This window comes from Acomys russatus, chromosome 27 (genome assembly GCF_903995435.1).
Source record: "Acomys russatus chromosome 27, mAcoRus1.1, whole genome shotgun sequence".
NCBI lineage: Eukaryota > Metazoa > Chordata > Mammalia > Rodentia > Muridae > Acomys > Acomys russatus.
In genome coordinates, this window is record NC_067163.1 from 23,592,580 (window position 1) to 23,607,528 (window position 14,949).

General features: G+C 50.0%; 2 protein-coding genes across 2 annotated transcripts; both read right to left on the bottom strand.

Annotated features, from left to right (window-relative positions):
- Positions 1–1,434: 1,434 nt before the first annotated feature.
- Positions 1,435–2,741, bottom strand: LOC127209833 (NEDD4-binding protein 1-like). The gene is given in 2 exon segments (XM_051169472.1): positions 1,435–1,715; positions 1,718–2,741. Coding segments are annotated over 2 exon segments (1,305 nt in total).
- Positions 2,742–11,935: 9,194 nt separating this feature from the next.
- LOC127209835 (NEDD4-binding protein 1-like) lies at positions 11,936–13,242 on the bottom strand. The gene is given in 3 exon segments (XM_051169473.1): positions 11,936–12,216; positions 12,219–12,643; positions 12,857–13,242. Coding segments are annotated over 3 exon segments (1,092 nt in total).
- Between the last annotated feature and the right edge of the window lie 1,707 nt (positions 13,243–14,949).

Consider the following 14,949-nt stretch of genomic DNA (forward strand, 5'->3'; position numbering starts at 1 on the left):
AGCATTTTCCTTGACTGCTCTATCCATTTCCTCAGTCAAATCTTCTGTCTCTGATATTCTTGTTCCACCTCTTGTACTCTCTTGGTCATGCTTGTGACTATGGATCCTGTCCTCTTCGCTCTTATTTCCACTTCCTGGATTCTCTCAGAGTGGATTTTCCTCCTGGCTTGGATCTCCTCTTTTAGATCATGCTACCATTCACTCATTTCTTTCTCCTGTTAGATTGTAGTTTCTTCAAGGGATTTTTGTCAATCCTTTCTCTGTGTTTTCCAGTTCTAGTTTGAGGGATGTCTTTTCCTCCGTGAAGGCCTCTATCATTTTCATACCCTCAGATTTGAAATCCTTCTCTTCTGTGTCAGCTGAGAGAGTAGCTCCAGGCCTTGCTGTGGTGGGGGCCTGATGTTGTCAGTTTCTGGTGGTGTCAAATAGTCCTGTAGATGGTTGCTTGGGCTCTTGTGCTGACCTCTTCCCATTGGGATGTCTTTGCTTGGAGTGGATGCCCAGTGCCTGCTTTCACCTCCGAACCTTTGGTGGCCTCGTGGGAGGCCTGAGATCAGAGCCTCTTGTGATCCCGATTGTGGGGTCTGGTGGGTGCCAGAACCCAGGCACTGGTGATTTTGGAGACTCAAGCTAGGACTGTGCACTAGGCAGTTCAATAGCTGTGTTCCACCCAGGGGTGTGGAGGACACACAGATGTACTGCAGCTGCTTAGGAACCCTGGAGCTCTCCGTGTGGCTTCTCTGGGTGACCTGAGATCAGCTCTGCTTGTGATCCTGAGTGTAGGGTGTGCTGGATGCTAAGACACATAGATGCTGGGGATTTAGCAGTCTCCAGCTACTTCTGTCCGCTAGGGAATGCCCAGAGCCGCCCAAAAGCTCGGCATGGGGCTCTGACTCTGCCTCTTGCTCTGGGGTCCCGGGGCCTTGGTGCTTTTGCCTGGTGGCAAGAGGCCAGACACAAGCGAGCTCCGCTAAATTTGGATCCCTCTCACATTTAGGTCACCGCTGTTGACGGTTTCTGGTTCTCTGATCAGTGCTTGGCTTGTTGAATAGCCACTGCTGTCCTGCCAATCCACCGAGGGCGGGGGGTGGGGGGGTGGGGGGGGTTAGGTGCCGCCATCTTGGATCTAAGATGTGGCCTCTTTGTTTGTTGGACTTGGTTTGTCCCAACCACTTGTTTACAATAAACACAAAGACTCTGGATTCAAGGCGTGTGCTAAGACCTTTTTATTTCAATTACATGTTTCTCCAGTTCACAGTCTGGGGGTTCCATTGGGATCAAGTATCCTGCAACAGCCCCCTTGGTGTTTCAGCTAAGAAGCGTCCCTTGCTTTCCTATTGCAACAAAAGCAATGATCAATCCCATAAAGCTAAGAGGCCGAAGGTCCTGATGAAGAAGTCTTGATGTGACGCTCCTTCATCCCTGCAGTGCCAGTCATCGGTCCCGGTCCCACAGTCCCCCCGCAAATAAGCGTTTTCCAATGGTCCGGTCTGGTGAGCCGTCTGTCCTGTTCCAGCCACTTGGTATCTTCCTCGGGGCCGCCATCACGAGTGGACTGTCAGCCAGCCTTGGGACCAGCACCAGGGCAGAGAGGGTGCTGGGGTCTTTCCTGTAGGCATGTGCAGCCAGAACGCGGTCAGTCTTCAGGGTGTGCTCTGAGTCGGAGAAGATGCTCGCCAGCAGGCCCCTGAGCTCAAGGGTCTCTGCAGAAGGCTCCGGGCTGTCGTGGGACGCTCCTGCTGCATCGGGGCCAGGCTATCCAGGCCTGGGGAGTCCAGCTGCCTAGGAAGCCAAGGCCGTGAAGAGGCATCCTGGATCCGGCGTGGAGCCCGGTGGCTGGTGCTTTCTACCTGGCTGCGGGGGCTCCGAAGGCCAGGCGCAGAGGGGCCCACTCCTGGCCGGCCATTGAGAAGCGGCGGCCTGTCTCCGAGAAGGGCCTTCTTTCGAAGAAAGTCTTCTAGCCGAGGGCCGTTTCTTCCCAGAGGGTCATCGGGAATCAGAAAGATGTACCCGACGAACGTGTACTGAAGCAGTCTCTTGGCAATGATTTCTCTCCAGGATTCTGACTCAGTCACAAACTCTCTCAGGTGATCATTTGTCACGATGATGCCCCCGGTCTTGTCCGCTAAGTGGAGTAGGAACCTGTCCTCGTGAGAAGCCATTCTTTCTCCCAAGACCTCCCGGGAAGGAGTTAAACATAAGATCCCAAGCTCCTGGAGCTGGCTTAAGAGGTGCTGTTCTGTGACGCGAGGGTCCCGTTTGGTCCTCCACTGCGGGACAAACACAGTGATGTTTCTGCTGCCAAGCCTCCAGAAATGTTCCACTGCGAGGGCTAGTCCACGGCAACTAAAGAACTGTTTCAGACCATGGCTCATGGCGACGTTGCTCCCGTCGATCACAATATGCTTCAGATCCGCCCTCCCTGGGTCATTGGTCAATGCCAGCCTGTAGGGGACCCTAAGGGCCTCTTGAAATCTTTGCACCCCGGTGACTGAGGAATCGGGACAACCAGACCATCTGCCCAAGCCTGCATCACCGCTCACTGAGGGAAACAGCTGAGGCTGGGCCGAGCTACAAGAGCCTGAACTTTCTTCACAGGCGGCCTTCCTGGGAGTCGGAAGCAGGGGTCCTGCTGGCTGCTGACAACCATTGGCCTGCACTTCCTCCCCGGTTACTGGGAGAGCCAGTGAGGGCGCTGCCCTTTCCTCGGTTCCCTTAAGAGCTGGCGCCTCAGCTTCCATGGGCTGAGCCACTTGACCCTCCAGCTCACTGGCTTCCCTGGCTTCCCCAAAGCCTGCTTTCTTCTCTTCTCTCACTTCCTCAGCCTTCTGTCTCTCCTCCAGCCTTTGTAATCTCTTGGCGAATTGCTCTTGTTGGCGGACCACCTTTTCTTGTCGTGCAATCAGTCCTTCGAGGGTTTTCAAGGCTTTCTCCTGCTGGACGGTCATTTTGTCAAGCTCCTTTGAGAAATAACACATAATAAAGGTGGCTATCCAGAGGACGGTGAGATACACGCTGGTGATCACGTGTGCAACAAGTGCTGCCATGGCTTTTTCAAGTTAGGCTTCTGTGCCCCCTCGAGGCAAAGCGTGGCTCTCCAGCGATCTGAAAGAGAGTTTCCCTCCTGCTTTCTTTTCCTCAAGCAGGAAACGTCTGTCTGTAGAATTCAACTCACCTCCCGTTTCTGGAGTGTACCTGATGCTCCCTCTGGAGAGGATCCCAGGCCAATGTCTCCTCTGAGGCTCTCTGTCACCTGTCTGCTGTCCTCTGCTCCCCGCAACTCGGCCGAGCTCTCCTGTTCACCAGGCTCTTTGGCTCTGGGCTCCAACCACTTCTGGCTCCTTTTGATCCTCTGGCTATAAGCGCCTCTGCTGACCTGCACCGAGCTGCCCTCACCAGATGCACACACCTTGCCGGAAGTCACCAAGGAGCTCAAATCCACTGCACTGCTGCCACTCCACTGAGCTGCTCTGGCTTTATGGGATCCCCTTGAGGGCGGTTCTCTTGCCTGGTGGGCGTGCCCCGCCTTGGACGTCACCATTTTTGCATGGAGCCCTTGGTTTGGGTTTTGTGGGTGGGGTTCAGTTGAGGTGTGCTTAGGATGAAGGCTTTGGCACTTTTGGAGGAGCGGGAGGAGGACGGGGGGGGGGGCGGCAATACGTAGGAAAGGAAGCCCTTTTGCTGCTGCCGTTACCAAGCCCTTGTGTTTATCCCCCTGCCTCTGTCTCCCCAAGGACTGGGATTAAAATGGGATTAAGGTGTGCTGGGAGGCTTTGACCTCTAGAGAGATCTCTATGTCTCCTCCCACAGTCTCCGTTCTAGGTGCAAAAGCATAGGAACTTACTGAGCTGACACAACCGGGTCTGTCCAGCTCTTTCAAGCTGCAGACTCCGAGAAGCAGAGGCATGGGCCTTTGATAGGTTTTAGACAAAGAAATGAGTTTAACGGTTTGTGATTGGTTGGCATTGGGGCAGAAAGGCTGCAGGCAGGGAGTACAAGCAAGCCTGATGTTTCCTGGTAGGGTAACAGGTGAAGGGCAAGTTGACCAATGGAAATCTTTGGTTGCAGCAGGACAGGGGAGTCTTTAGAAACTTTTTAGTTGGGGAGGCGTAGTGGAAACTTTTAAACACAGCTCATTGTCCTTGAGTCCAGCTGGTCCCTTAGCACAAACTGAGACCTTGAGTCAAGTTGGACTCTTCAAGGTTATTTCTGTCCCTGCCACACACACAGAGTGATCTGCAATCTGTCTGCCCTTTGTTCAGGCTAGACCCTCTAGAAATTTCCATGCTTTGGCCTTAATGGGGATCCTTCAGGGAGGACTGGGTAGGCCGACTTTTCCCAGACTTTGGCCTTAATGGGATCTTTGGTTCCTTCAGTCCACTCTCAAACATGGCTGCTTCCCTCAACCATTGCAAGTAATCTACATTGTTAAGATTAGGCTATGCCCTAAGGGCCTGTCTGCATCTCACACAGGTGGGACTCAGGTGGCTTCCCCACCCTCCTTCTGCCTTCCAGCAGGACCTGGAAAACCTTAGCAGGAGACCCTCTGTCCACAGCAATAATGTTGCAGGATTATCCTCCTCCTGCATTACTTCCCCTTGTTGTCTTCAACAAACCAACCAGCCAACAAATCAAACAGCAATCATCCCAACCGGTCCACTTTACCAAGGAAGACTCAGGAGCCAGATGCTGGAGTGCAAGCCTGCTAGCTCAGAGAGGGAGAGCAAGCAGCAGGCTGACACTACTACTCAGCTGATGAGGCAGGAGGGGAAATCTCCTTCCTCCTGAGCTCAGGACCCAGGACAACACAAGCACTTTCTCACTCTCCATGCTGTCTCAAAGACCCTTCAATCCATTGTGGCGCCTTCCTGTATTTTCTTCTGCCTACAGGTTGCTTGCCCCGCCTTTTGACCTAGGTTGAACTTTATATGAACTCCTGTACAGTAACCTCTTATACAAAAGTTGTGTGTGTGCCCGTGTGTGTTTCATCCAAGGGAGGGTTGAGAGGCAGACCCACCTCCTGTTGACCACCCACAAAAACACCTAGGGATTCAAGGTGTATGCTATGGCTTATCCTTAAGAAGGGGAGCGCTCCTCCCCTAATGCCTGACCTCAGCGTTTCCAGTGTCCTCAGGATTCTAAGGAACCTCTTCCTCTGTGGCCTGGTGGGGCCACCCTCCCGCGGGGGGTGGGGGGGGACAATATTAGAAGGCCTGATCCATGTCAGAAGTAGTCCCTATTTCTCATTTGGTGGGACCCACCAGAGACAGTGCTGCCTAGTGTTCTTTCTATATTTTGGATACTTGACCTTTGTCGTGTGGAGGACTGGTGAAGATCTTTTCCTAGTCTGTAGGATGTCGTTTTGTTCTGTTGACTGTTTCCTTTGCCCTACAGGAGCCTTTCTGTTTCAAAAAGACCCATTTATTAATTGTTGATCTTAGAGCCTGGGCTCTTGCTGTTCTGTTCAGGAAGTTGTCTCCTGTGCCAATGAGGTCAAGGTTCTTCCCCACCTTTTCTTCTCACACCTTTAGGGAGTCTGGTTTTAGGTTGAGGTCTCTAATCTATTTGGACTTTGGCTTTCTACATTGTGGTAAAGATGAGTGTATGTGAATTTTTCTACATGCAGCCATCCAGTTAGACCAGCGCCATTTGTTGAAGACGCTATCTGTTTTCCATTGTATGGATTTGGCTTTTTTGTCCAAACCAAATGCCCAAGGGTGTGTGTGTTTATTTCTGGCTCTTCTATTCCATTGCACTGGACGACCAGCCTATTTCCATGGCAAGACCATGCTGGATTTTGTTTGTTGGTTTTGTTTTGTTTTGTTTTATTTACAACAGGGTGGTAAAATAATTGATTTGGTTTTGGAAGATGGGATTCTCTGTGTAGCCCTGGCTGTCCTGGAACTTGCTTTGTAGACCAGGCTGACCTCAAACTCAGAGATCCACCTGCCTCTGCTGCCTGGGATTAATGATGTGCTCCACCATGCCTGGCTGGTAAAACAATTTATGATGTTTTATTTTTATGAAGGGAAAGGTCTGTGTTAATCTATTTGCCCTGCTAGATCAGAATATGTCATGGAAGGTAATTCATAAAGAACAGAAATTTGTTTCCCACCGCCGTGGAAGCCAAGAGGTGGAAGATTCGGTGTGGCATCTCATGGGAGACTTTTCTCTACTTCCAAGATGGTACCTGTTGCTGCATCCTTTGAGCACTGTTTTCTGGCAGGGTGCACAGAGGGATGGCAGATGGGCCTATGCTGTTCTCCCCAGCCCTTCCGTGCTCGGTCCAGGTGAACCCCTGGTCACTCAACCGTCACCTCTTCATGCTTTCCCATTGAGTCTGGGGTCTCAGTCTGTTAGTCTGGGGAGGACATGTGCATTCAAATCATAAAGAGGCCCTAGTGAAGAGCAGGGCCCAGAGGACAGGGAATATGCCATCCTTGGAGGAGGTGTCTGTCTAAGGAGAAAATAGCAATGGCTGCAATTCTTTGTAGCACCCGTCTCTATACAGATGGTTTGGCTGGGTCTTGAGTCTAAATGGCTCTCTGAGACAGTAGAAATGACAGTGTGTACATCCTAAGCCTGGCCCTCGGTACCCTTGCTGCTTCTTGTCTGTTTCCCATGGAGCCCTGGGAGCATCTTGTGGGTGATCCTGACCTTGTGGGTGCCAAGGTGGGGCATTGGCCTTGGAGTTATTGCTGTCATCCTAGCAACTATCAGACCGAAGCAGACCCAGGGAACTGACCAGTGACACTGAGTAGGACAAGCTAAGCTCAGCAGAAGAAGAGCTGCCTGGGTGAGGCCAGCCCATACCACCGACTCACAGAACTGTTAGCTAAGTCCATGCCTGTGTTTAATCATCCACTAAGTTTTAGGATGATGTGCTATACAACCAAAGCTTGATTGATGTAACTGCAGCCAGCCCTCAGGAAGGATGTCCAAATGAGAAGGACCAGCCCAGTGCTGTTCAGCAGAAATGTAGCACTTCCCACACAAGTGTGTAATTTCTAATTGTCTAGTACCACATTTTTAAGAATAAAGAAATATAGGAAATTCATTTTGATGATACATTTTGTTCAACCCAACATATCCAAAATATTAACATTTCCATGTGTAATTAGCATAAAATAGTTGTGAGGGATTTTACATCCTTTCATTCATATTAGAGCTTTGAAATACAACACACAAAAGTTTACACCGAACAGCCATTGGACTAACTGCCTTTCAAATGCTCTGTGGCATCCTACGTGAACCGCACACAATCAGACTTCTGAATGCTTGCGTTTCATCAATCAATAACATTTCCCTTCAAATGTGGGGGCTAGGACTACTAAAGATTTTTTGAGATTGAAAGGACATTGTTAATCAGTTTTCCATCACTGTTCCATTGGCACTTGAGACAATGGACTCATGAAGAAAAAAAAGGGGGTTGAAGAAAATTGGTATTAGGTCATCTTTGAAGGTCTAGTAGAATCCTGTGCTGAATCCCTCTGGCCCTGGGCTTTGATTGGTTGGGAGACTTTTGATGACTTCCTCAATTTCCTTAGGAGATAGAGGACTATTTAGTTTGTTTACCTGGTTTTGGTTCCCTTTTGGTAGTTGGTGGTATCTATCAAGAAAGTTATCCATCTTGTGTATGTTGTCAAAGTTTGTGGCATCAAAGCTTTTGAGGTATGACCTAATGACTCTATAGATATCCTCACTGTCTGTTGTTATGTCTCCCTTTTCATTTCTGATTTTGTTGATTTGATTACTCTCCCTTTGCCTTTCGGTTAGTCCGGCTAAGAGTTTTTCGATCTTGTTCGTGTTCTCAAAACACCGGCTCTTGGTTCTGATGCTTCTTCGAATTGTTCTCTTTGCTTCTATGTTACTGATTTCGGCCCTGACTTTGATGATGTGCAGCCATCTACTCCTCTTTGGTGAGTCTGCTGCTCTCTGTTCTAGAGGTTTCGTGTGTGTTGTGTTGTTAACTTGGTAAGATGGGATCTCTCCAATTTCTTTTCAGAGACAGGTAGTGCTGTGGATCTTCCTCTTAGCCTTGCCTTCATTGTGTCCCGTAAGCTTGTGTATTGTGTGACTTCAGATCATTGAATTTTAGAAAGTTTTTTGATTTGTTTTCTTTCTTGTTAGTTTGCTTTTTGCCTTTTTAGATTTTCCTGTTTTGTTTTTGTGTTTTTCCGTTTGTATTTTTATTGCTATTTTTCATATGACATCTCAATTGTTATCCCATCCCTTGGAGCCTCCCATTCCTTCCTCCCTCCCGCTTTCACCCTACTCCCCTCCCCTACGACTGTGACTGAGGGGGACCTCTTCCCCCTGGATATGATCTTAGGGTATCAGGTCTCTTCTTGGTAGCCAGCTATCCTTCCTCTGAGGCCACCAGGCCACCCCATCAGGGGGACGTGGTCAAATGTGGGGCACCAGAGTTCGTGTGAAAATCAGTCCCGACTTCCTACTTAACTGCCGAGAATGTCCTTTCCGTTGTTTGGATCTGGGTAGGGGTTTTATGCTTACTGCATGTATTGTCCTGGTTGGTGTCATAGCTTGCACAGAACCCTTAGGCCCATAGTGTTCCCTTAGGTTTCCAGGACCTCCTGGATCCTTCTATTTCCGCAATTTCCCATACTACTCTCACATAGAGTCCCAATAAATTGTCCTCACCTCTATCCCACTCTCCTGGTAAATGAAGACTTTCATGGCACATGCCCCTTGGGCTAGGGTCCAAATAGAAGTGAGTATATACCATTTCAGTCTTTCTGCTTCTGGGTTAACTCACTCATTATGATCATTTCTAATTCAATCCATTTGTCCCCAGATTTTGGGAATTCCTTGTTTTTAATAGCTGAGGAGTATTCCATAGTGTAAATGGACCAGGGTTTCTTTTTCCATTCTTCTACTGAGGGACACGTAGGCTGTTTCCATGTGCTGGCTATTATGAATAACGCCACTTGGAACATGGTTGAGCATATGTCCTTGTCGTGTACTGGACCATCTTCTGGGTATATTCCAGGGAATGGAATAGCTGGGTCTTGAGGTAGGCCTATTCCCAATTTTCTGAGATCGCACCAGATAGATTTCCAAAGGGCTTGGGCTAGTTTGCATTTCCACCAGCAATGAAGGAGTGTTCCTCTTTCCCCACATCCTCGCCAGCATGTGGTGTCACTTGAATTTTTGATCTCAGCCATTCTGGTGGGTATAAGATGGAATCTCAGAGTTGTTTTGATTTGCATTTCTCTGATGACTAAAGACATTGAGCATTTCTTTAAGTGTTTCTCAGCCACTCGAGATATTCCTCTGTTGAGAATTCTCTCCTTAATTCTGAGCCCCATTTCTCAATTGGGTTTTTGGGTTTTTGGTTTCGTGGCGTTTACGTTCTTGAGCTCTTTATCTATTTTGGACAGTAGACCTTTCTCAGAAGTAGAGTTGGTGAAGATCTTTTCCCAGTCTGTAGGCTGTCCCTTTGTTCTGTTGACAGGGTCTCCGTCCTTACAGAAGCTTCTCAGACTCATGAGGTCCGGTTTGTTAATTGTTGACCTCAGCACCTGGGCTGTTGGTGTTCTGTTCAGGAAGTTGTCTCCTCGGCCAACGTGTTCTTGACTCTTCCCCACTTTTTCTTCTAACTGATGTAGTATCTCTGGTTTTATGTTCAGGTCTTTAATCCACTTGGACTTGAGTTTGGTGCATAGTGACAAATATGGGCCCAGTTACATTTTGTTACGTGCAGAGATCCAGTGAGACCAGCACCATTTGTTGAATTCGCTATCCTTTTCCCATTGACTAGATTAGGCTCCTTTTTCAAACATCAAGTAACCATATAGGTGTCTGGTCTTTTTATGACATTCCGTACCCAGAGACGGACGCGGAGCGACAGAGAGAGCCTCCTTTCTTTTGTATTTGTAGGTGTTGGGTTATTAATGTCCTTTCTTTCCCTATGTATAATTACCCTCCTTTGGTTGGAGTTCTCTTTTTACTATCTTCTGTGGCGCTGGATATGTGGCTAGGGACTGTTTGGACTTGCTTTTGTCTTGGACTGTCTTCTTTTCTCCATCTATGCTATTTAGAGCTTTGCTGGCTATAGTAGTCTGGGTTGGCGTCGGTGGACTCTTGGTGTCTGCATAGCTTCTGTCCAAGCCCTTCTGGATTGCATAGTCTCTGTTGAGAAGGCAGGTGTAATTCTGATACATTTGCCTTTATATGTGACTTGGCTGTTGTCTCTTGCAACTTTTAATACTCTTTCTTCTTTCTATACCTTTACTGTTTTAGACTACTATGTGGCAGGACGATTTTCCTTTCTGCTCCATTCTATTTTGAGTTAGGTAGGCTTCTTGTATGTCAATGGGCATTCCTTCCTTTGGGTTAGGGAGGTTTTCTTCCATGATTTTGTTGAGAATATTTTTGGAGGCCTTGCAGTTGGGAGGCTTCTTTTCCTTCTATCCCTATGTTTCTTAGATTGTGTCTTCTCATCGGGTCCTAGATGTCTTGGATATCCACTCAAGAGATTTTTAGGCTTAGCATTTTCCTTGACTGCTCTATCCATTTCCTCAGTCAAATCTTCTGTCTCTGATATTCTTGTTCCACCTCTTGAACTCTCTTGGTCATGCTTGTGACTATGGATCCTGTCCTCTTCGCTCTTATTTCCACTTCCTGGATTCTCTCAGAGTGGATTTTCCTCCTGGCTTGGATCTCCTCTTTTAGATCATGCTACCATTCACTCATTTCTTTCTCCTGTTAGATTGTAGTTTCTTCAAGGGATTTTGTCAATTCTTTCTCTGTGTTTTCCAGTTCTAGTTTGAGGGATGTCTTTTCCTCCGTGAAGGCCTCTATCATTTTCATACCCTCAGATTTGAAATCCTTCTCTTCTGTGTCAGCTGAGAGAGTAGCTCCAGGCCTTGCTGTGGTGGGGGCCTGATGTTGTCAGTTTCTGGTGGTGTCAAATAGTCCTGTAGATGGTTGCTTGGGCTCTTGTGCTGACCTCTTCCCATTGGGATGTCTTTGCTTGGAGTGGATGCCCAGTGCCTGCTTTCACCTCCGAACCTTTGGTGGCCTCGTGGGAGGCCTGAGATCAGAGCCTCTTGTGATCCCGATTGTGGGGTCTGGTGGGTGCCAGAACCCAGGCACTGGTGATTTTGGAGACTCAAGCTAGGACTGTGCACTAGGCAGTTCAATAGCTGTGTTCCACCCAGGGGTGTGGAGGACACACAGGTGTACTGCAGCTGCTTAGGAACCCTGGAGCTCTCCGTGTGGCTTCTCTGAGTGACCTGAGATCAGCTCTGCTTGTGATCCTGAGTGTAGGGTGTGCTGGATGCTAAGACACATAGATGCTGGGGATTTAGCAGTCTCCAGCTACTTCTGTCCGCTAGGGAATGCCCAGAGCCGCCCAAAAGCTCGACATGGGGCTCTGACTCTGCCTCTTGCTCTGGGGTCCCGGGGCCTTGGTGCTTTTGCCTGGTGGCAAGAGGCCAGACACGAGCGAGCTCCGCTAAATTTGGATCCCTCTCACATTTAGGTCACCGCTGTTGACGGTTTCTGGTTCTCTGATCAGTGCTTGGCTTGTTGAATAGCCACTGCTGTCCTGCCAATCCACCAAGGGAGGCGGGGGGGGGGGGTTAGGTGCCGCCATCTTGGATCTAAGATGTGGCCTCTTTGTTTGTTGGACTTGGTTTGTCCCAACCACTTGTTTACAATAAACACAAAGACTCTGGATTCAAGGCGTGTGCTAAGACCTTTTTATTTCAATTACATGTTTCTCCGGTTCACAGTCTGGGGGTTCCATTGGGATCAAGTATCCTGCAACAGCCCCCTTGGTGTTTCGGCTAAGAAGCGTCCCTTGCTTTCCTATTGCAACAAAAGCAATGATCAATCCCATAAAGCTAAGAGGCCGAAGGTCCTGATGAAGAAGTCTTGATGTGACGCTCCTTCATCCCTGCAGTGCCAGTCATCGGTCCCGGTCCCACAGTCCCCCCGCAAATAAGCGTTTTCCAATGGTCCGGTCTGGTGAGCCGTCTGTCCTGTTCCAGCCACTTGGTATCTTCCTCGGGGCCGCCATCACGAGTGGACTGTCAGCCAGCCTTGGGACCAGCACCAGGGCAGAGAGGGTGCTGGGGTCTTTCCTGTAGGCATGTGCAGCCAGAACGCGGTCAGTCTTCAGGGTGTGCTCTGAGTCGGAGAAGATGCTCGCCAGCAGGCCCCTGAGCTCAAGGGTCTCTGCAGAAGGCTCCGGGCTGTCGTGGGACGCTCCTGCTGCATCGGGGCCAGGCTATCCAGGCCTGGGGAGTCCAGCTGCCTAGGAAGCCAAGGCCTTGAAGAGGCGTCCTGGATCCGGCATGGAGCCCGGTGGCTGGTGCTTTCTACCTGGCTGCGGGGGCTCCGAAGGCCAGGCGCAGAGGGGCCCACTCCTGGCCGGCCATTGAGAAGCGGCGGCCTGTCTCCGAGAAGGGCCTTCTTTCGAAGAAAGTCTTCTAGCCGAGGGCCGTTTCTTCCCAGAGGGTCATCGGGAATCAGAAAGATGTCCCCGACGAACGTGTACTGAAGCAGTCTCTTGGCAATGATTTCTCTCCAGGATTCTGACTCAGTCACAAACTCTCTCAGGTGATCATTCGTCACGATGATACCCCCGGTCTTGTCCGCTAAGTGGAGTAGGAACCTGTCCTCGTGAGAAGCCATTCTTTCTCCCAAGACCTCCCGGGAAGGAGTTAAACATAAGATCCCAAGCTCCTGGAGCTGGCTTAAGAGGTGCTGTTCTGTGACACGAGGGTCCCGTTTGGTCCTCCACTGCGGGACAAACACAGTGATGTTTCTGCTGCCAAGCCTCCAGAAATGTTCCACTGCGAGGGCTAGTCCACGGCAACTAAAGAACTGTTTCAGACCATGGCTCATGGCGACGTTGCTCCCGTCGATCACAATATGCTTCAGATCCGCCCTCCCTGGGTCATTGGTCAATGCCAGCCTGTAGGGGACCCTAAGGGCCTCTTGAAATCTTTGCACCCCGGTGACTGAGGAATCGGGACAACCAGACCATCTGCCCAAGCCTGCATCACCGCTCACTGAGGGAAACAGCTGAGGCTGGGCCGAACTACAAGAGCCTGAGCTTTCTTCACAGGCGGCCTTCCTGGGAGTCGGAAGCAGGGATCCTGCTGGCTGCTGACAACCATTGGCCTGCACTTCCTCCCGGGTAACTGGGAGAGCCAGTGAGGGCGCTGCCCTTTCCTCGGTTCCCTTAAGAGCTGGCGCCTCAGCTTCCATGGGCTGAGCCACTTGACCCTCCAGCTCACTGGCTTCCCTGGCTTCCCCAAAGCCTGCTTTCTTCTCTTCTCTCACTTCCTCAGCCTTCTGTCTCTCCTCCAGCCTTTGTAATCTCTTGGCGAATTGCTCTTGTTGGCGGACCACCTTTTCTTGTCGTGCAATCAGTCCTTCGAGGGTTTTCAAGGCTTTCTCCTGCTGGACGGTCACTTTGTCAAGCTCCTTTGAGAAATAACACATAATAAAGGTGGCTATCCAGAGGACGGTGAGATACACGCTGCTGATCACGTGTGCAACAAGTGCTGCCATGGCTTTTTCAAGTTAGGCTTCTGTGCCCCCTCGAGGCAAAGCGTGGCTCTCCAGCGATCTGAAAGAGAGTTTCCCTCCTGCTGTCTTTTCTTCAAGCAGGAAACGTCTGTCTGTAGAATTAAACTCACCTCCCATTTCTGGAGTGTACCTGATGCTTCCTCTGGAGAGGATCCCAGGCCAATGTCTCCTCTGAGGCTCTCTGTCACCTGTCTGCTGTCCTCTGCTTCCCGCAACTCGGCCGAGCTCTCCTGTTCACCAGGCTCTTTGGCTCTGGGCTCCAACCACTTCTGGCTCCTTTTGATCCTCTGGCTATAAGCGCCTCTGCTGACCTGCACCGAGCTGCCCTCACCAGATGCACACACCTTGCCGGAAGTCACCAAGGAGCTCAACTCCACTGCACTGCTGCCACTCCACTGAGCTGCTCTGGCTTTATGGAATCCCCTTGAGGGCGGTTCTCTTGCCTGGTGGGCGTGCCCCGCCTTGGACGTCACCATTTTTGCATGGAGCCCTTGGTTTGGGTTTTGTGGGTGGGGTTCAGTTGAGGTGTGCTTAGGATGAAGGCTTTGGCACTTTTGGAGGAGCGGGAGGAGGACGGGGGGGGGGCGGCAATGTGCAGGAAGCCCTTTTGCTGCTGCCGTTACCAAGCCCTTGTGTTTATCCCCCTGCCTCTGTCTCCCCAAGGACTGGGATTAAAATGGGATTAAGGTGTGCTGGGAGGCTTTGACCTCTAGAGAGATCTCTATGTCTCCTCCCACAGTCTCCGTTCTAGGTGCAAAAGCATAGGAACTTATTGAGCTGACACAACCGGGTCTGTCCAGCTCTTTCAAGCTGCAGACTCCGAGAAGCAGAGGCATGGGCCTTTGATAGGTTTTTGACAAAGAAATGAGTTTAACGGTTTGTGATTGGTTGGCATTGGGGCAGAAAGCCTGCAGGCAGGGAGTACAAGCAAGCCTTGATGTTTCCTGGTAGGGTAACAGGTGAAGGGCAAGTTGACCAATGGAAAACTTTGGTTGCAGCAGACGGGGAGTCTTTAGAAACTTTTTAGTTGGGGAGGCGTAGTGGAAACTTTTAAACACAGCTCGTTGTCCTTGAGTCCAGCTGGTCCCTTAGCACAAACTGAGACCTTGAGTCAAGTTGGACTCTTCAAGGTTATTTCTGTCCCTGCCACATACACAGAGTGATCTGCAATCTGTCTGCCCTTTGTTCAGGCTAGACCCTCTAGAAATTTCCATGCTTTGGCCTTAATGGGGATCCTTCAGGGAGGACTGGGTAGGCCGACTTTTCCCAGACTTTGGCCTTAATGGGATCTTTGGTTCCTTCAGTCCACTCTCAAACATGGCTGCTTCCCTCAACCATTGCAAGTAATCTACATTGTTAAGATTAGGCTATGCCCTAAGGGCC